We start from the raw sequence: 21,289 nt of genomic DNA on the forward strand, positions 1-21,289 counted from the left end.
TGTGTATTTTTTCAATAAAAAACGTATTTGCTAAATAGTACGAGCATTTTCAGTCAGTAATGATCAGATGAAAACATAACTTACTCATCTTTTGTCATGGGGCTCCATATTTGCAAAGGTGCCTGCTACCTGCCATTTTGGTTGGAGGGAGCACTCACTCACTCACTCACTCACTCACTCACTTATTTGATGTTTTAAAGTATTTCTCTTTTCCTGTACCTGAAATCATTAATTCTGAAATTAATGATTTGATATACTGACAATGAAAGAGGAAACATTGAAAATAGATTGCCATTTTTTTTCTACGTCACATGCTCAAATGGACAAAAACATATGTGCCTCCATGTGTGAAATTATTTCAGAAATGTTCTCAAAAATGATTTATCATCAAATGCACATATTTAATGAAAACTTGATCTTAGCCGCTTTACTATGTCACGTGCAATTTGCGCACAATGAATTTACTCACCTTTTCCATGTTTTTTTACACCTGAAGTTCAGAAACCTGAAGAACAGTTGTTCATTGTAACGCCAATGAGCATCGTGGTAAATTTCAGTCTCAGCTGCGTGCACAACATGCCGAGGCTTATCGCCAATCAGCGTCTTCACGCTGTGTGTATGCTGGATATTGGTATGGCCAGACATTTAAGTGTTAATGTATTAATAAAATGATTGATATTTGTTATAAATATATATTTACGTCAAAGAGCAAATGTGGTACTTTACAGTGTTGTGTACATTTTACACTAACATTAAACGTAAAAGTTGGGGATGTAACAAAATAATATACTAAAACACATCGTTCAGCCAGGGAAACGACTTGACAAATACGTACATACATTTAAAAACTCAATGTCCTATTATATAACATGAAAATACAATGAATTAAAAACAAAACAAAACACGCAAACGCATGCATCACAGTTAGCTAATCCAACAAAACCTCGATGTTGAATGAAAAATATGTGATCTTAAAATGTCCCGTAACTCGGACAGAAGCATCACCGTGGGATCAACCTGTGATGATAGTTGATCTTGAATCTCTGGCAAGATCTTAGCACGTTTGGTTTATCTTGCCTCTACAAGTACCTCCGTCCAGTACTCAAGGCGCCTGCTGCAGTAAGGCCGCTGTTCTCCAGCTAGATGACTTTTGTCTTCCATTCTCTTCCGAAAAGGTAGGGCGTCAACTGTAGCATCTCATTTCTGTGACTTTCTCTGATGAATCTCTTTCATCATTTGTTTTCTCCACAGTATGACAACGGAATGGCCTTAGGAATCCAAATCTGTCAAATATATTAGGAACGTTATACACCATGCAGTGTTTGTGGAGGAGCCAAGAAGAGAAAAGCCTCGATCCAGGACTGGGCAGTTACGAACACAAAATGGCCAAATTTGCATGCATCGTCAGAAGTGATGAGGTCATGGCGTTCACTGAGCCCAAAGTCTCGATCCAGGGGCCCGCAGGTACCAATGTTACCAGAAAAGTCACGAGAACTTTGTTAAACGGGCCCCAGAACTTGGCAGTTTCGAACACTACATGGCCAAATATGCATTTGTCAAAGTGATGGGGTCATGGCGTTCACCAAACATTGTCCACTGTGTACATACTGTCGACTCATTCTCGGGACCAGGGATCCCCTCACGTCGTCCTGGCACTTTAGTGAGAAGTGTTTTATTGTCACAACCTGACATTATTATACATTTGAGCACCCTGGAGTGTTTGCATGGTAGCCCACTGCTGCAGATACAGCGTATCTAGTCTACTAGGTCTGTCTTGGGTTTCCTTTGAGACTCGTCCAGAAGTTTTGCCTCATTGGAGAGGTTTCTCTCAATGATATCAGTCACTCAGATTCTTATTAATTAGGTAATATGTTAGGTAATAGGTAATTGTGGACGTCATGCATCATTATGTTTGCATGTTCCTGAGGCTGTTCATTTCTGGCTGGAATTATACTTCACTGAGAAAGATGTGTCATGACAGTAATCCTGGTGCACGGGACGTAGACATGCATAATGTCCTGTTCCTAAGCCCAACTTGGTCAATGTCATTTTCATGTCAGAACAAAAACACTGCTCGTTGCAATAGAATGTTCACCAAAAGACATACATCCTGCGACAATGACATAGTTTACCTCTCCCATCTGTGGCTGAACACTTGCTTGATTTGTTTGAGTGGCGTTCTAGAAGTTATTGGTATAGATTCTTATACCGTTTTCAAGCATGTGAAAACGGCGTATGCTTCAAAATGCTATAAAAACATCGCCATTGTTAAAATTAAAAAAATGATCATCCATAAAGTCTTGTCATCTCTGAAGACTTGCTCTCAGAGCACAATGATCATCTTCACAGTTCACGATCGCTAATATGCTCAGAGTTAAGGAGACTATTGTCTGTTCACTTGCCCATCAGCTGAAACTATGCGACAAAGTTTGTAAGCCTGCTCCCTTGGGTGTCATCGCATGTTAGTTGGACCTTGCCGTGTTTCAGATTCGCATCGCCTGTTAGCTTCTGTGCCACCTTCTTTTGCTGTTCATGACTGAAGTTTAACATATTCCGTGGAACTCGCTTCATTTTTGTTGTAGATGTCATGTAATTCTTCAGGCTGATAACTGAATGAGATCGTGGAAGTGTTGGAAACAGTTGGGCAATTTCGTGATACGCTGAAGAACTCCAAACCAGTGGAGCACAATTAATGAAAGAAGGGTCTCCTCAGCTTGTGGCAGCACTGATTAGCTACTATCGCCATTTCAAGTGTTAATATCCGTAGCATTACCATTCGACGATGTTAGACGTTTGGGCGTTAAACCATATTCGATCAAAAACTTCTGTCTTTGTCCCACTTCTCCCGAGCATATGTGAGTCGTCGTCGGAACTGTTGCTGTCTGAAACTATCACCATCCACTGGGTGTTGACGGCGGCTTCAGCGACAAGCATCATGTTTCCTCACAGTGAGTTTCCGCTTCCACTCTGTTCTTGTCAGATTCTGACACAAATTCATCATTATTCAATACTGAGGATTTCACCAACTTACTTTTAAATACGACCACAGTGTATGTGACATCATTCTGGTGACTCTTGAGGTACGCAATTTGAGAGTTGCGGATGTCAGCCATTGTTAAATTGTCATACTCTTGGTTTAAAAAGAAGCGATTTGTCACTTGCAAAGACATTACATATTTATTGTCTTCCTAAGGTAACTTAAAGAACTTTGAGGTACGTTTTACTAAGAACTAAATGTAAGCAAAAGAGCTATTAAAAGCAAAGAGTGCGATGTTAATAATTACAGAGTATCGTAATCTGTTTAGTTCAACAACTGGCCATGTTTAATCATTATGCAAGAAAATGTTATGACATATTTTTGTTATTATAAGTTTTTTACCACAACCTGTATACTGGCATATATATTAACAGAAAACTATAGTGTTCTCCAGTTCACGTTACAAAAGAAAAACGATGTAAAGATTGTGCATTAAATGCCATTTTAACTTTTGTCTCATACTTTGTCATTTTAGAACATTTAGAACCATCTTCTGATGGTTTTAAGACAATGACATTCATGTCTTTGGCACTGGCTATATAAATTTAGCACTAAATACTGACAATCATATCGTTGGCACAGGTGATATAACCTGGCACATAAACATGAAAGACTACAAAGGAGGCAAGTATATACAGCCTTCAAAAACTACAACTGTGTATCATAATTCCATCCACTCCCTTGAGGTCAATCACAACTGTTCCGCTGCATGTGCCTGTTTGGGGTACTCTTTCCTTTAAACCCATTTCCACATTTTTTACATGTGTGTTGATGAACACCATTGTGTTTCTTCTTGACATGACGAATAGCACCAACCTTCCAGTCACGCTGTGGACACTGGTGTTTCTGCGCATGCTCATCGTGCATCAGACAGGGGATTTTTAGCTGTCCCATTGAAGCGAACCACTTCTCACAAACACTGCATTTGATCTCCTTGGAATCCCGTGACTCTTTAGTTTTGTTTTGGTTGAGAAATACTTGTCACAGTCATGGCATTTATATTCCTCACAAACACGAACTCATACCATGGAATGTTGTTGTGACTTTACCACAGACCTTACACTTGACAAAACCAGTTTGTATGTGGACTTTACCAACATGTCCTTTCAGCATTTGGCAGATTAGGAAAGACTTCACAAGAAAAGTCGACACAAGAAGTTAAAATCCCTTGTGCGGCGCCTCAACCTTCTTGTGTAGAATCCAAGCCTTATAGATTCAATGAGCTTTTGGTGTTTAGAACTGTCTGCCCCACACTATAAAGATAGTCTATTTGCAGGTCTGTGCTTCTCTGTATCAGATCAGATGTCTCATCTATCCTGAAAGTGTTGACCCGTGTTTCACCTAAGACACATCCAGGAAACTTGTTTCGTCCTGTAAAGGTTCAAGCTGTGAACACTTCTGTTGCTGTGATCTTTAAGTGTAAAACTAAAAGAATACGAGACATATTCTGAAAGCTAATCATCATGTATTGTATTCAGAACATGGATTGAAATGGGAGTGAACAACATGTTGCGTTTGTCAGATATCTTTACAGTCTAAATGGAAAAACAAGAAAACAGACACTGAAGGGCAATGGTCCACATCTTGGTACCTCTTGAATTACAGCCGGTGACGCTGACACATAGGAAGATCTTACTACGTCAACGCCGTACGGTATGACATGGTACATTTTGTAGGATATAAATGCGTTTATAAAGCCTGGGTCATACCAATGTAGTTCTGCCCAATCCGGACTCGAACGGAATAGGACGTGCAACTTTTGTAGAAATTACGATCTCTCAGTCTCGTCTGTACGCACCACCTTTACGTCTTCTTGCAAACATCAACTTTATTAGAAATTGTTCAATTGTATAATGATCTTGCTACTGGCCAGTGCGACATCCTCTTTTGTTGGTTACTCAGCCATGGTGGAATATCTGGGAACACAATAGCTGATTTTGCTGCAAAGGCAGCACTCAACAAATCTGTGACACCACTTCTTATCCCATACTCTGATTATAAGGCTGTAATTAGATAATATATCCGAGATCCAATGAAAAAGAAGTGAGACACCCAAACAGGTATCAACAAATTACAAATTACAAATTACTATATCGGTTACACCTGGGTTGTCAGTCCAGATATGAAGAGGTCATGTCGCACTGGCCATACGCGATATACTCACGAATACCAATTAAAAGGTGAGGATCCTCCGTTTTATATCCCTTGTGATGAAAGAATCACGGTCAAGCATGTCCTGCTTGACTGTATTGACATTTCCAACGTAAGGAATACGTATTTTACCCTCAAAACTGTAAAGGATGTTTTTAGTAGGGTTCACTGTCGTGTAATCATTGAGATTTTAATAGAAATAGAGTTGATTGATAAATTTTAAACAATATATTTTGTGAATATGTAAATGTTATTTTATTATCAGTAGACGTAATCAGCAACTACGATAGTTAGTGGCTGTATCCTCAAAGGAGATTAAAGTACTGTAAAATGATTGTCCTCCTGAGAGGGTAAGTCCCAAAACTTTCAGAGTCAGTTTAGCTTTTTGATCGTAGAAATATTTGGTGCTTTATTATGGGCAAATATCAGTACAGTCGCCACTGGCTGAAAGGATGGTATAAATCCAGCTGGGGTCTATGCATGTAGCCAACGTACTGTAAGTCCCCATGGTCCCTTGAGTGGTGATGTACCTTCAGGTATTGGCGATCCTCAACCTTCTTTTATACTGTATTGTCCTCATTTGTCCTCATCCTGTTTTACAGATGTATACTAGTTTTATGTCTATTTATTATGATGTACTATTTGGGTTTTACTGTCCTTTGTCGACAGGTCTTTACAATATAACATTAATTACTATGTCTATACTTAACTGTTCGATATGGCTGAAACATTGCTGATGTGACGATAACTTTTAACTCACTCACCAAGACAGCTGGTATTACGTTTAGACTGGGTACAATGGCACGTTCACCTCGTGTAGACAACGTTTCCAAGCAGTTCAATCCCATCCTTTGTCAGTTTATATCGGTTCCGAACTAGATCTAACTTGTTCAGAATACGTGGTGATCTACCAAGATCAGGTTTGTTGGCCGGAACTTTTCTGAGGCTTAATATGGGCCTATTCCAAAGAAGTTTAAGAAAATCATTTTTCATGACACCTGAACACGTTCCTGGTCGTAAAACGGGTGGGGTGGTGTAAATCAAACAAGAGTCTATATATGTAGCAAAGGCGCTGAAATTCCTAATTCGTCCTAGTATGTTGTTATTATTGGTAGTCTAGATTAATAACTAAGTTTGTTGGTGACTGTACCTTCAATGGGGGTTGAAGTATTGTAAAAGTATTGTCCTCCTGGGAGGGTACGTAAGTCCCGAAACATTCTATGAAAATTTAGTAGGGCCAAACTTTAAATCGTAGTGTCTTTGTTGTTTTTAATAATGGCCAAATTTCGGTATAATCGCCAATGGTTGACGCGATGATGTAAGTCCAGTTAGGGTCCATGACGGTAGCAAAGGTACTGTAAGTCCCCTTGGACCATTTTATGGTGAACTACACTGATGAAATGTCGATCATGAAAATACCAATATCCCTAACCTATGCTGTCCAGCATGTAACTTGACACAGTCACAATACTGCTGTAATATCGCCGATATGACTTACAACCTTACCTCACTCACTGTGGGTGTCTTGTTTTGTCCAACAACTACTACAAGGCTTAATCTGGTTTCTAGCACTCAGATCTAGAGTTTCTTTCAGCAAGTGTTATACTCGGTCCGCAGTTTCTCTTGAAACTGGGTATTCTGCAGTTTGTCTCGACCTTGCATTCCAAGATAAGTTGTAAGGCCCGGAGCTCATTTCACGAACAACCTTTACTAAGGTTAACCTTAACTCCCATTCTTTAACAGTGCGCTAAGGTTACCTTAAAGACTTACGATCACCTTAATGCTTTGTGAAAGGACACCCTGGTCTTCCGAAAGGTTTCCCTCAGAATTTCCTCCCTCTTGTAACGTGACTGGTCGATCATTAGTTACCCCACCACGCTTCAAATGAGTACAACATTTGTTGAGTCCAAATGTCATGCCAGTATCATGAGAGGACTCGACAAGGACAACCTGTCTGTTCTTTCAAACTGGTGTCTCCTTTGGCAAGAAGCTTGATGTCATACGCTATTTTTTAAAATGAATTTATCGGTAATAGTTGGAATAGGTATAAAATACAGTTAGTCACAAACCGTCCTGTGTCTGACTTATAAACGCATGTATATTCACTGAGGTCTTGTGGTGACTTGGGGGTTGATATTCATATCTCTGCTAAGCGAATTCCCAAATCCTCGTTCAAACAAACAAATTCCAAGCTATCTGTATCGAGTACAGAAACCGTTCTAGATATCCGTGCTTTCAGGTAAGCTCTGAACCTGGAGACAAGAATTCTATGATCTTACAGATTTCGGCATAACTTCGTAAAATATTCATTTGAAGGAAAGACTTGCCGGCAAACATACATTTCCATCAATGATCATTTTACGTTCAGATATGTTTTGTAGGACATGAAACCGAGATTGTTCCCTATTATTGCCATTTTCAGAAGTCTAAAGTTTAATATGACCACGGTTGTTATAAAGGAGTGTTGTTTGGTGACAACACCTGGCGATATAGCAAAAATCCCAAGTCATGTGTGGGTCATGACTGACGTCGATTGTTCATATTTTCTAGCCGAACGGCGATTCTTTTATGTTGACGGGTCAACGACCACAACAAACATCACACAGTCATCTCATCGCTGTATTCCTGCTGATACGGCGACCAACTCACTGATGCTGATGACGTCAATGTGAGCATCCGGTTGCGCAGCTGGTCAATAGAGCCAGGGTAATCTGTTTGACAAGTGAACCCTTGAACCACAAGGCTACCCAACCGCCATATCATGTATGGAATCAAATCTAGGTCATCGCTGTGGTCACATGGTTTCCCTGCTGCCCATATAATGATAGAGAATTGATGAAACAACATCACCATTAACTATACCTGATCTTTCCAAGTATATCCAAAACTGGGAATCATGATCAACAAAGATAAAACAACCACAATTCCGGGTTGCTTGTATTTTTATTCAATGGCATGAAGATATGCCTGTATTTACATTCATTTACATGATTCTATCTTACAGCACTGTTGATTTAGAGACCTCCAAGTGGACAAAATGACAAAAATATCTTAGTTGGCTTAATTAGTTATGTACAAAAATAATATCTGAATTTTTGTGAAGCAAAGGTAAAACCATGCAATGTTACACCACTATAGACAGACAGTATTGGAATGCTGGTCCTATGAACTGTGTACTAAACCAACAGAGTACTCAGGTCACACCTGAAGAATATATATCATCAGGAAAATAGCATTTGACATTCTATCAAAATCAAAACCAAAACTCTTGACAACATATGAATTCATCAGTAATAACTAAGTCAACACACACTTTCCCCAACCTTAACTACAACACATACACACACACACACAAACACAAACAACATCCATGTACTAGTCACACAGCAGCACTTTAAACAGAGTAAAAATTGAATAAAATTTAAACTGTCCACCAGATAAATGTCAACTTTCAGTGAGTGTTCCTGATGCAATTTCTCAAAGGATATTTTATTAATATCTTTCTTGAAACCAAATTCAACAAAATAACATAATAACAATAAAAAACCACGCATTTACATATTTCACCAAAGCAACAGGCTTATTTTCCCTACAAGCCAACAATGCATAAATATGCTGCATGGGTCTGACTAATATGGCCTTGATTGTATTTTTGGTCACGGTCAGGTTGCTGGAAAAGGAAGCCCAAATGGAAGAGGTAGAGGATAATAAATTCTGAATGTTTTATCAGGGTTCGTACATATTATCAGCCACCATATACAATAACTATTTAGGGTGTAATCAAGGTAGGATATGCAATTTTAAGGCCCTTTGGAAATGCATGTAAAACATAACAAGTTGAACAGACATGAGATTGTTAGAATGTGGGACAGATCAAACGGTAATAAGCTTCATCACTATGATGGGAAAGTTTTGCTTTGCAGTGGAAAAGTGATATGCATTATCATTGCAAGGTATTTCTATTTATGAGTTTTGTGTAAAATCATAACTTGACAAGCTTTATTAAATTTAGGCTTTTGGGGGCAAACCACTGGCAGTTTGGACTTTCCAAGGCCCAAAGGAACTTGAGGTATTTTTAAATGTTCACATTTCAGGCTTGTTTGAAACTGTGTGAACCCTGTTTTATTTGTTTTTTGTTGGTAAATGCCACAGTATTAATCCACCAATGGAATGCAATGACAAGCATAAACCACGTTGGTGAGCCAGACCACCTGATTCACGAGGCAGACCATCCGATTTGTCAGTCAGTCCACCCGATTTATGAGTCTGACAACCCAATTAGTGAGCCAGATCTCCAGAATCATGGGCCAGACTACCAGATTCATGAGCCACACCACCCAAGTTGCTTTTCACAACAAGGATGTATGGGTTGATGAAAAACAATTCTAACCCTGATCATACTGGCACATGCTCATCACATACATCTATAGACAGTTTGGTCGAGACCTGCTTACTTAAAACTGCCTTTACATAATTGGAGACTACCAAACCCAGCATTAAACAACAAACAATTTGCCACATCTTTTGTGTAGAGACCAACAACAGACTGTGTCAACCAAATTACCATGACAACCAAAACCTATTAACTATGGTAAAATACAGGTTTCTGCAGGATATATTCTACTCAACAGAAGTGAAGGAACACCTGATGATTTCTTGACTCAAGTTGACCTACGCTGGCAGGGTTCTTACCTTGTTTTCAGTAGTATATTCTGTTTACCTTTGTGCTGCCTCATGTCTACACTTGAAACACATGAATCCCTTTGGTACTGAGAGATTGAACATTTCAACACATCTGCTTACACATACATTCATGCATAAATAACAATAATCACAAATAAATATGAAATATAAATCTTTCAACTACTGTATTTACACATGACACACACCATTAATACACGCTTTCTACGCTTACATCAAAAAGGGTCACAGTCTTAAAGAGGTCATATCTAGTGGCGTGAGGCTTTGGCCCAAGGTCAGTTTACACATATAGACAGTGTTCTTGGTGCTTTGACTGCAATAAGCTTACGTTAGAGCATTGGAGTTACGACCATTTTAGTACTGACATCTCTTTGAGGAACATTGTCCAGGTTATTGGGGTAATGATTGTCAATAAGATTATAATAAACTCAAAGTTATCAAAAACATTATGATTGAATGACTTCATTTTAAATTTCTTGACCACCAACATGACACAGGCTGGTCATAGTTGTGAGTGAGTGAGTGAGTGAGTGAGTGTGGTTTTATGTCGCTTTCACTAGTATTTCAGAAATATTGCAACAGGGACACCAGAAATGGGCTTGATATTGCACCCATGTGGAGATTCGAACCCAGGTCATCAGCGTGATAAGCAACCGCTTTAACCACTAGGCTATCATGAAAGTATGGAACATTATTAATTTACTTTATTTCATACAAATATCCTTCCTGTTCAATCTGAAACATCATGCCCTTGTTAGTAATACTGGTGATAAGAAATGAAATTAGTTTAGATGAACAAAATGACTTGTGGCAACATCTATGCATTTATTATTACTTTGATTTTATACGTGACTGTTTTGAAATCAATATATCTATGACATCTTTGATAAAACATAGAAATATTGCATCAAGTATCAATGCCCTGAGAAACAAGTATAACATAATACACTACATCAATACATGAAACTAGTAGCATTACACTATCTGTCATCCAAGACCAAACCCTCTTAATTTCTTGCTACAGGATGTCATTGTCAATATGTCAACGTGCAACTATCACAACATGTTAACATGTCAACAGTCGGGGCGTTTAGTTTTATGCCGCTTTTAGCGATATTCCAGCAATATCACAGAGGGGGACACCAGAAGTGGGCTTCACACATTGTATCCATGTGGTAATCGAACCCGGGTATTCAGCGTGGCGAGCAAACGCTTTAACCACTAGGCTACGCTACCACTTGTCAACAAGCTGTCCATGTCTCAAGAAGGCAATGTCAACATGCCAATATCTGAATCACTATCAAAGCATGTCAATTAGACAAAGTCAATGTCAACATGACAACTGAAAACATTACGACATAACGAAGTATCAACATGTCAATCTCTCTACATACACATATGTATATCTGATATATTTTTAAATAAAAAGTTTTCAAACCAATCAAAATAATTACTTCAAATAAAATTTAATTTTCTGCAAGGGATTCATAAATGGCAATATGCAAGTTTTATGAAAATTCACAATAAAAACACCAAAACATAAAGAGGGATTCTGGCACATTATACAATGGAAATGACAAAACTTCACGAATGATCAACTTCCTTATATTGACTATAACGACATTTCGGTATGGGTTCTTACACCACTTTCAAGCATCAAGTATAAGAAGCTATACCAAATTGTCACTATTGTGAATAAATAGAAGTTAATCAACCATCTCCATAACACCAACTATCAACCATCTCCATAACACCAACTATCAACCATCTCCATGCCACCAACTATCAACCATCTCCATGCCACCAACTATCAACCATCTCCATGCCACCAACTATCAACCATCTCCATAACACCAACTATCAACCATCTCCATAACACCAACTATCAACCATCTCCATGCCACCAACTATCAACCATCTCCATGCCACCAACTATCAACCATCTCCATGCCACCAACTATCAACCATCTCCATAACACCAACTATCAACCATCTCCATAACACCAACTATCAACCATCTCCATAACACCAACTATCAACCATCTCCATGCCACCAGCTCCCAGAATGCCACTCAAACAAAACATTATACAAGAATGTAAATAAATTTCATCATTTTTTCTGCTGTGGAACTTTGTACACATATTTACTCAAAGCCATGAAGAACAGCATCTTGACTCTTGTGAACAATTTCAGAATTAGAGTGGGTGAAACAAGAATTGGATGAGCTTGCATGATGATACATTATCAATCAATGGCATTTCTTCAAGGCATAGGTGTTACATATTTTACAATTACAACTATTTTACAACTATTACAACTTGTGAACCTACATTATGACATGTAAAAGCACATGCCACTCCACAGCAAAGTGACCACCTATAAATCTCAACACAGTGCAAGACTTCAACTAAGCTGTTAGGGAAATAGTATCTCTAGAAACTCAACAAAATATAAAACATCCAGGTTCCAACACAAATGCTTATTTTGATGCAGTTTGGGAATGACTTGACATTGTCTCCATGTGATCAATAACAAATGATATGCAACTCTTTGAGAAATGTCTTGTTGCCAGCAAAGTTAACAAATTGTGGAATGAGGAAAACTGAATGAATCAATATCGATGACTTTGATGCTAGTCATGTTTGTTGAAAGTTTTTTTTATATTTTTTTTTTCGACAAATCAGTACATTTCTGATACACACTGATGCCTTGATCTAACAGTAAATCCATTCTATTAAAAATCGAAGTGCCACTAGACCATGCTAAATTAGCAACATGAATCATGAACTTCTTAAAATAGTCCTTTTTCATGAACATGAACTGCTGCCAGATCTGGATTCCCAGAAATAGTACAATGCTCAAAACTCATCATGAGTGAGTGAGTTGGGTTTTATGCTGCTTTTAGCAATATTCCAGCAATATCATGGCACAGGGACGTCACAAATGGGCTTCACACATTGTAGCCATCTGAACCTGGACCTTCAGTGTGATGAACGAACACTTTAACCACTAGGCTACCCTACCAGCCCTAAAACTCATCAGGATGTTAAAATATTTCATGAAACTGAAATGAAATCTAGTGAACCTGCAATATGGGAGTGTTGTTTTTCAAAATATTGGTAACAGGGGACACAGAAATATTCCTGCTCCAAATTCGCATAATTTGCAGCTAATATAATTTCTTCCATAAGTTCACAGTGCTTTGGTATGAATGAGTCTAAGATATTTTTTGAGTGAGTTTAGTTTATGCACAATGACTTTAGCAATATTCCATCAATATCACAGAGCAGACACCAGGAATGGATTTCACACATTATACCAATTTGGTGATTCAAACCCCCTTAATCCACGGGCTACCCTACTGCCCCAATACATCTTGAGAATGGGAGACTATCCTGTCGCAGTTACCAGTGATCATCAGACGTAAGGTACCCTATTCCCTCTTTCAGATAGATGGTCCTCAATATATGCCTGTTTCTAACTGAGGAGGGTCATTCTGTTCAAAATACACAAGTATTGACCTCCACATCATAATTTTGATTGCAGCCAGTGTGCTGAAAATGGGTTTAAGAAGTTTGTAGGGCTACAAACATTTTGTTAAAAGCTAGCCAGATTCTTTAGCTATACCATTACCCCTGGGCTCAAAAGCATAATGGGGTGAGAGAGTAAGCTTCTATGCCACATTTAGCAATGTTCAGGTAATATTATGGCGAGGTACAGCAGAAATGAGCTTCAAACATTGTTCCCTGGATGGGATTGAGCAAACGCTTTAACCACTAGACTATTCCATCTTCTTAAGAGCGCTTATAGACTGTGATTTCCTTGTTTGAGGCAAAACTAAGGTTTGGTTCTAAAAACATGGTTGAGCAAAGACAACCTGACAGTGTGACCATTGATAATGTTTGTATCTGAATGAGAAAGATATCAAGGACTTGTTAGAACCACCAATGTGTTCATGATTTGGTCAGCTGTACTCCCTTACATTTCATTAAACCCACAGTGCGTATCAATAGCATCTCCTCCAATTTAGACTTGTATATGAAGCAATACCTTGAGTTCTGAAACCGTGCAGTGCAAATCATGTTACTTATCAAGCTCCAGATATTCATATTAACTCAGGTGAATTCTGCAATTTCATTCAATCACTTGTCTGTTCATTTCGTGTCACCTTCACCGGAGTGAAGCATATGGAAAGACCCAGCTCCCTCTCTGGGACTTACTCCCTTGCCCGTGAGGATAACAAATGTGGATCACAATCCAGAAGAATTAAATCTTTCACTTACAATGTTCTTAATGACATATTTACAAAAAAAATGCCCAAACAACACATAGTGAGTTGAGATATATCCATGTTATCGAGTATTCAGTGCTTGGAAATTCTTGGAATTTTTTAAAATTTCTACAATAATAAAGCCACAAATTTCTTTTCCAAATGAATTTACTTATGATCAGGTTGTAATAAATTTGTGGTAAAAAACTTTACTTTCTAAACTCATATAATAGTATGGTCAAAATGATTTCTCCCATAACAACATCCTTAAAGAAACTCAAACAAAACAACAGTGAACATGAATGAGCAAAGGGTACATGAGTCTCTGAGATTAGACAGCGAGGAACTGGCAGATAGGCCCATAGGCTCACATTACAAAACAACATCATAAGCCTCTTGTTAAAGTACAACATCTCAAGCCTTTTGTTACCAAAAGAATACCACAAGGCTCCCGTTACCAAACAATGCTCCACGGTTCTTGTTACCAAACACTAGCAGCGCAAGTAGGATGTTCGCTCCAGTGTTTGTTATCAAAGCTGTGAGGTCTTACCTGCCTCGAGATATTCTTGTTACACTGTGTCTGTTTTCTGGGAAATACTGTCATCATTTCACTAAGTCACCATGATGAAGTTTATACTTTAAATGAACCTAACTAGAGTCTTCCTCTGATTGTAATATCTTGGGCAGGCAGATGATAACTGCTGTAACTAACGAAACCAAGCTAGACTCTTTCAAATCACTGTTTTTAAATAATTTGACCTAAAACCTGAATCTGAAATGGAAATAAAAGCTTGTGGACACAGTTGGGTATTCTAGATCCTCAAGGAATCTTCCTCTGATTGTATGGGCAGACAATTCGTGTAACTTATGGGACCAAACTAATCCCTTTCAGCTCACTGTTTGAAATTATCTAATCCTGAACCTGAATCTGACCTGGTAACAAAAGCCTGTGGACAGGCTTGAGTATCTTAGTTCCTCAAAGAAGCTTCCTCTGATTGTAATATCTTGAGCAGGCTGATGACAATGGCTGTAAATAATGAGAGATACCTGATCACTGACCCTTACTGTCTCCATCTAAGCCCAAAACAGCAACAGGAGACTACACTCAGTGACAGAAAACGATCCTCAGGATGAAAATGAAGAGAGTATTTGGGAAAGTTGGTCCTATGTAAACTGATGTAAGTTCCTGGCAGGTGGCCCATCCACGGACTCGGGCAAAATATCTGCTTCATCCTCAGGGCATTCTGCTTTTGCTGCTGCCGCTGAAATCAATAAAACAAATACTGAGAATTGAGAGGCAACAGAATCTTCATCAGTTTAAATGGAAAATCATAAGTTTTCTCAGAAAGACATCACAAATTATAACACATGTACTTGTGACATTACGACTGTTTTTTCAGTGAGTGAGAGGCCTGGGCAGCCGTGAGTGAGTGGGTGAGTAAGTGGGTGAGTGAGTGAGCGAGTGAGTTATATTTTACATCGTTTACAGCAATATTCCAGCTATATCGTGGTGGAGACACCAGAAATAGGCTTCACACACTGAACCCAGGTCTTCAGCGAGACAAGCGAATGCCTCAACCAATAGGCTATGCCTCTGCCGTTGATGCATCTTTGTACAGTACAGCAGTAGTTTGTTGGTAACATCACTGCATGAGTATCTCTGTGTGTTAGCTGTATGTGGGTGGAAATCCCAAAGTGATGCAGCTCTCTGACCTTTACCAAATTCAAATGTTTCTGGCATGCCAAGGGAGGCAACCCTGCATAACGATTTATAACACCACCCCATCTGAGCCACCTTTGTCCCAAAGTTTGTCACCAGTGAGTATGATTTTATGCGTAATGTTTAATCTTATGATATTTCTTCTAGAAACACTCTTGACAAAATGGTGGGATTTCTCTTTAAGATATGGCTTCATAAATAACAGAGTAAATGTTATGATCCAAATGATTCTCACATTCACACAACCATCACCATGTTAGTAACTAAAATGAACTAAAGCTAATAAGCTACTCTCTAGCCACATTAGGGCCAAAGAAACTAGTGGTCGATAGCATAAGGACCATCTATGAGTGACAAAGCGACAGGAACATTGCTGTGAAGAACATTTTAGCAACTTCACAGCAAGTCCACTAAAGTAGTCAAGAAAGAAGCTTGTTGAAGACAAAGCATGGTGAGAGCGAGTGAGTTTAGTTTTAAGATGCTTTCAGCAAAGTTCCATTGGAAATGAGCTTCACACCTTGTACTCACCTCATACTAACCGCCCCACATGGTGAGAAAAAGGTCAACCATGTCACACAGTTTATTTAGACTAAACTCAACTTAATCAGCTCTTACAACAAGGTAGTTGAACCAGGCATGACAAAGCCTATGATACATCAGCCTTGTACTAGTGGCAGTTCTACTCAACATTTCAAAAGAACACATCTTTGACTAAATTTTGAGGAGCATTTATCATCAATTACTGGCATATATATTCAGATGTTCTGTTTTATGATGTGGAAACAAACAGTGAATGAGTCAAGATCGTCATTACTTCAGCACTATTTCAGCAACAGTGACTAAAAGTGACACAACCATCTAGCACTGGCCAAAACGATGGAATTGGATGTAAGGTTTATGGAAAGAATCTTTAGCAATTAAAGTTCTGGAGTCACTGATAATGATACCTAAACAATTGTGATGAAATGTACTTTTAATTTACACCAACAGTTCACAATGATTTATTATTGGGCTGCATCTAAATAATGTTGAAGTTCTAAATTTTGTTAACAATTCATGCATCAGCAATCATCACAGCTTATCAACAACGTAAACGATTGTTTATTTCTGTTTCTTCTGAACACAAAGTTAGTACTCTGAAATTCATCAATACATGATATATAGTTAATGGTTGTCAGTCTTTATAAGATCACTTTTGATAGCAGGCACTACAATGAGCACTTCTAAAGAAATATCATGACACAAGACAGCAGAAAAGAGGCATTGTATAGAGTACATAATCAATACTTCAAAGGATTAAATAACTGCTTTCTTCCTGTATCCAAAAATACATGCAGTGGTGGAAATGTGTGTCAATTGTTTGTTTGTTTGTTTGTTTGTTTACTGTTGAATGTTACTCTACAATATTCAAGCTCCATGACTGTGGTCTGCAAATAACTGAGTCTGGACCAGACAATCCAGTGACATATGTCATAAGCACTTGTCTAAACAATTGGGATATGACATGTGTCAACCAAGTCGGTGAGCCTGACAACTATTAGTTGCCTCTTTCGACAAGCATGGGTTGCTGAAGACCAATTCTAACACAAACCTTTAAGTGTTTCTGTTTATTGTAAGCTATTTAAATGAGCTTATTGTCGACATAAACAAATAATGTATCCCAACACCAAATCTAAGCATGCTCAAAGCACATAAAACAAAAACATGAAAGTCACGAAAAGTTTTTAACAAAAGAAATGTTTTAATCTGGGATATGAATGGTGAAAGTGCTTCAGCATTCTGGAAACAAATTGGATCTTCAATCTTATTTCAGTGAGTGAGTGAGTTTAGCTTTACGCCGCACTCAAAAATATTCCAGCCATATGGCGTCCGTCTGTAAAGAATCGAGTGTGGACCAGACAATCCTGTGATCAACAACATGAGCATCGATCTGCAGAATTGGGAACCGATGACGTGTCAGCCAAGTCAGCGAGTCTGACCACCCGATCCCGCTAGTCGCCTCTTACGACAAGCACAGTCGCCTTTTATGGCAAGCATGTGTTGCTGAAGGCCTATGCTATTTTATTTCAGCCTTAGGTCTTAACAACCATGAAAAAAGGCACACATACCAGTTTCTTTGAGTTTTATCTGAGACAATGTTGATATGGGGTGCAAGATTTATAGTGGAGATTTTTCACTCACACATGAGAGTGCACTCAAACATTTGAACGAATGACAAGTTTCAAGCATTGTATGGAAGATAAATTCAACACTAAAGCACTAATATAATGACACGAATTCACAAATCATTACTGAATTAAAGTAATGCCAGAAATGCCTGGAAACTGTTTTTTTTGGCTTCAATATCAATATGATGAATTTGACACAAGACAACAGCACATGTCATACATGTACGACTCTACCTTGATGGATATTAAAGCTCAGATGAAAAAATGCACTTGTGGGGGACCTTCAAAGGAGGAGATTTTGATGTTTTCCATTCATAAATATTCTATGTACGAAGCGTTGCCTTGAAATACAGACTATAATCATTCATATTGCCTCAACTAATTAAATAACATAAATGACTGTAAGAAGTTTTGTTTTTCTGAACATCAGTATGTGAAAATGATAGAACTCTTGTAGTAGTTACATTTGAACTAATTACATAAAAAAAGTCTTCATTCAAATCAGAGAGATAATCTTATTCATCCATAGACGTTCACTTTGTGTATGAGCACTGAACTGGCAACATGTAACTTGATATATCTGCAGAACAACAACATTTTAAATTTACACTAGTATTTCATATGGGAGAAACACAGGGGAACATCTCATCAGGTATGACAGAGTTTACTACAGAATGTCTAAACCCACAATCTGACATTTAGTCAGGCTTACAAAGTTGTACACAAATCAGTTGCCTCAAGGGTCATGTCAAAACCAGGTAGGAAACACAAACAGGATAGTTTTGATAAGGATGTCATACGCTGTATAGTTTATTATCTGTATGAACACAAAATCCCACTGATGTATGCTAAAATACAAGATAAGATCAAAGTTACAATAAATGTCTTGAAATCTACCCTTATTGTAGTTCTGGTAGAAGAGGGGTTCAGGCACACCAAAGGGGAGATGACTCTGACAGAGCTCTGTTTAGAGAAAACTACTCATTCCTGTCTGTGCAATCAGCTTATCTCAACAGTTGAAGAATACTGCAATTTACAGTTTCAAACTATATATCTTGATGAAACCTATTAAAATAAAAATCACTCAACCCATCAGATGTGGCTTCTTTTGAATTGTTGTAAGTCACCTGTGTTATCATCAGGCAAAGGTTAGACACCTGAATACTGAATAATGGCACCTGTAGCAAGAAACTCATTGGGGGTTGTGACTTTGTTTTTGAGGTCAAGAAATCTGATGGTGATTACCACAGGAAAATGAAATTAAGGTATTTTTGGAGATTCAGTTGCAGGACTTTCTCACAGTGCTTTCCAGGCACTGAAAACATCAGAAACAAAGTCCCAGCTCATGGAAAATATCTGGTAGCATAAAAAGCCAGTCCAGTTCATAAATGGCGAACTAGCTACAAAACAAGGCCACATAGTTCTATGTACACCAATACGGCACTATGAGCTCAATCTCATCAAGCTGATTTGAAGTAACTGTAAGAATTTGACTGCTCGCACATTCAAACTTTCTAACATTAAAGAGCTTGTGTATGCTACTTTTGTGAGAATTATGCCACAAGTGTGGCAAAAGGACGAAGGCCCTGTTCTCAAAATCGAGGACGAACACTATCTACAGGACAGTGTATTGTAACGTCAGACGAATTGCAAGTGTTGCAATCCTGCTCGAGTTCTTGACCAGCAGTGACACTGACACTTGAAATCTTGAGACAGTCCCTGACATGCACTGCCTGTGCGTTGCATAAACGCTGTCACCCTGTCTGCCTGCCAGGTGGGTCACAGTATAGCTTGGTTCTTGGAAGTGTTTCCACCATTATATTTTTCATATTTTTCCATATTTTATGAGTAATCATTATAATTAGCCATTATCTAATAATTGCAAAAAAGCATTTTCCAAGCATTTCTGGCATTTCCTGCTTATTCTGAAAAAACCCCAGAAGGATGGGGGACAGATGTAGAAAGCAAAATTAAGATGAGTAAATTTTTACAATGCAAGTCAGTATGAAAATTCAGGGTGCGCTGGAACTGAGAAACACAGAAAAAAACACAGACAACGTAACACTAAAGATCAGGATAATAGCATCGTAAACGAGTCATGTTGGTACTAAAATGACATTAACTCCATTTTGTAAGGTACCACACTGATTGTCTGTCCTCAGACCAGGTCAGTTTGGTAAACATACATCCTAGTTGGTCCAGCTTCAGAGTACAGTTATCACCATACTAGGACTAATCACGATTAGTTCATCACCTCCAATGGACAAACAAAACACAACAAGCAACAAGAGTCATGCATACTAACATAATGAAAGCTGCAGAAGACAGAGCATGCTTCACATATCAAACCTTTTTTTAAACTAATTTTAAAAACAATTATAATGTTGCTATCTAATAATGTGAACTTACATATTGTTCTTACAAAATGCAACTTTAATTTAAAATGAAGATTTACTATTGCCCTGAGTAATAAAATTAGTTCATATAATGTCCATGTATAAACTTAAATGTTACAGAACACTTGATTTTGTTGATTTCTGTAGGAGAGATGAGCAGTTATATGAGTGTCTGTCTAATATCCTTTCACGGTCTGGTTAATTAAACATAACCTAACTATTGTATCTTCCAAATCTGTTATATCTTACAATGAACAGCTTATAACAAAGATGACAGGTATGTACTAGTTGCCATAGATTTGTATTTAGAGCACATACAACTCTATCATAGAAAGTTAGTAGGGAAATATATGGGCAAGATTGTTGTTAATTTATAATGGGCATACTCAAACAGCACAATGCTTCAGATCCAAAACATTTTGTGAATATAATAATGTTGATATACACATGAATGCCTTGTATATAATGCATTCAATATGAAATCTATTCTTTAACTGAAAATATGTATTAAATGATAAATTCAGGATGTCAGAAGCACATTGAACTGTGAGTATCTCTGCCCACAACGTTAGTAGTGTTAGTGTTCCAAGTGATAAGAGTGAAGATACAATGACAGGTAAAATATACATTTCAGGGGAAAGCATCCAGTGACCTCTCTATCTGTACTTCGTCAACCTCTTCTACGTCATCAAAACTCGAGTCCACCGATCCTGCAGGTACAACAGCGACATTCGTTGGGAGGTAAACTGATGAACTGATGCTTGGACACATGCAAGCACAGAGCCACAGACTGATTTGTTACTGACACATGGACTGATACAGGTTGGTGGACAGATACATGACAA

The 21,289-nt window shown here is 38.2% G+C and overlaps 1 protein-coding gene across 5 annotated transcripts in view; it reads right to left on the minus strand.

The window, feature by feature from the left end:
* Positions 1-8,118: 8,118 nt before the first annotated feature.
* Positions 8,119-21,289, minus strand: part of LOC137295049 (protein spinster homolog 1-like) — a 36,888-nt gene continuing 23,717 nt past the window's right edge. For 2 of the 5 annotated variants that reach the window (XM_067826340.1, XM_067826333.1), the window contains 2 exons: positions 21,097-21,154; positions 8,119-15,422 (listed from right to left, as the gene is read on the minus strand). In XM_067826340.1, coding sequence (XP_067682441.1) covers positions 15,395-15,422; positions 21,097-21,154 — 86 coding nt within the window. In that variant the 3' untranslated portion in view covers positions 8,119-15,394. Of the gene's footprint in view, positions 15,423-21,071; positions 21,155-21,289 lie in introns of all 5 variants that reach the window. The other 3 variants (XM_067826350.1, XM_067826325.1, XM_067826316.1) reach the window with 3 other exon arrangements.

This window comes from Haliotis asinina, chromosome 1 (assembly GCF_037392515.1).
Source record: "Haliotis asinina isolate JCU_RB_2024 chromosome 1, JCU_Hal_asi_v2, whole genome shotgun sequence".
NCBI classification, from domain to species: domain Eukaryota; kingdom Metazoa; phylum Mollusca; class Gastropoda; order Lepetellida; family Haliotidae; genus Haliotis; species Haliotis asinina.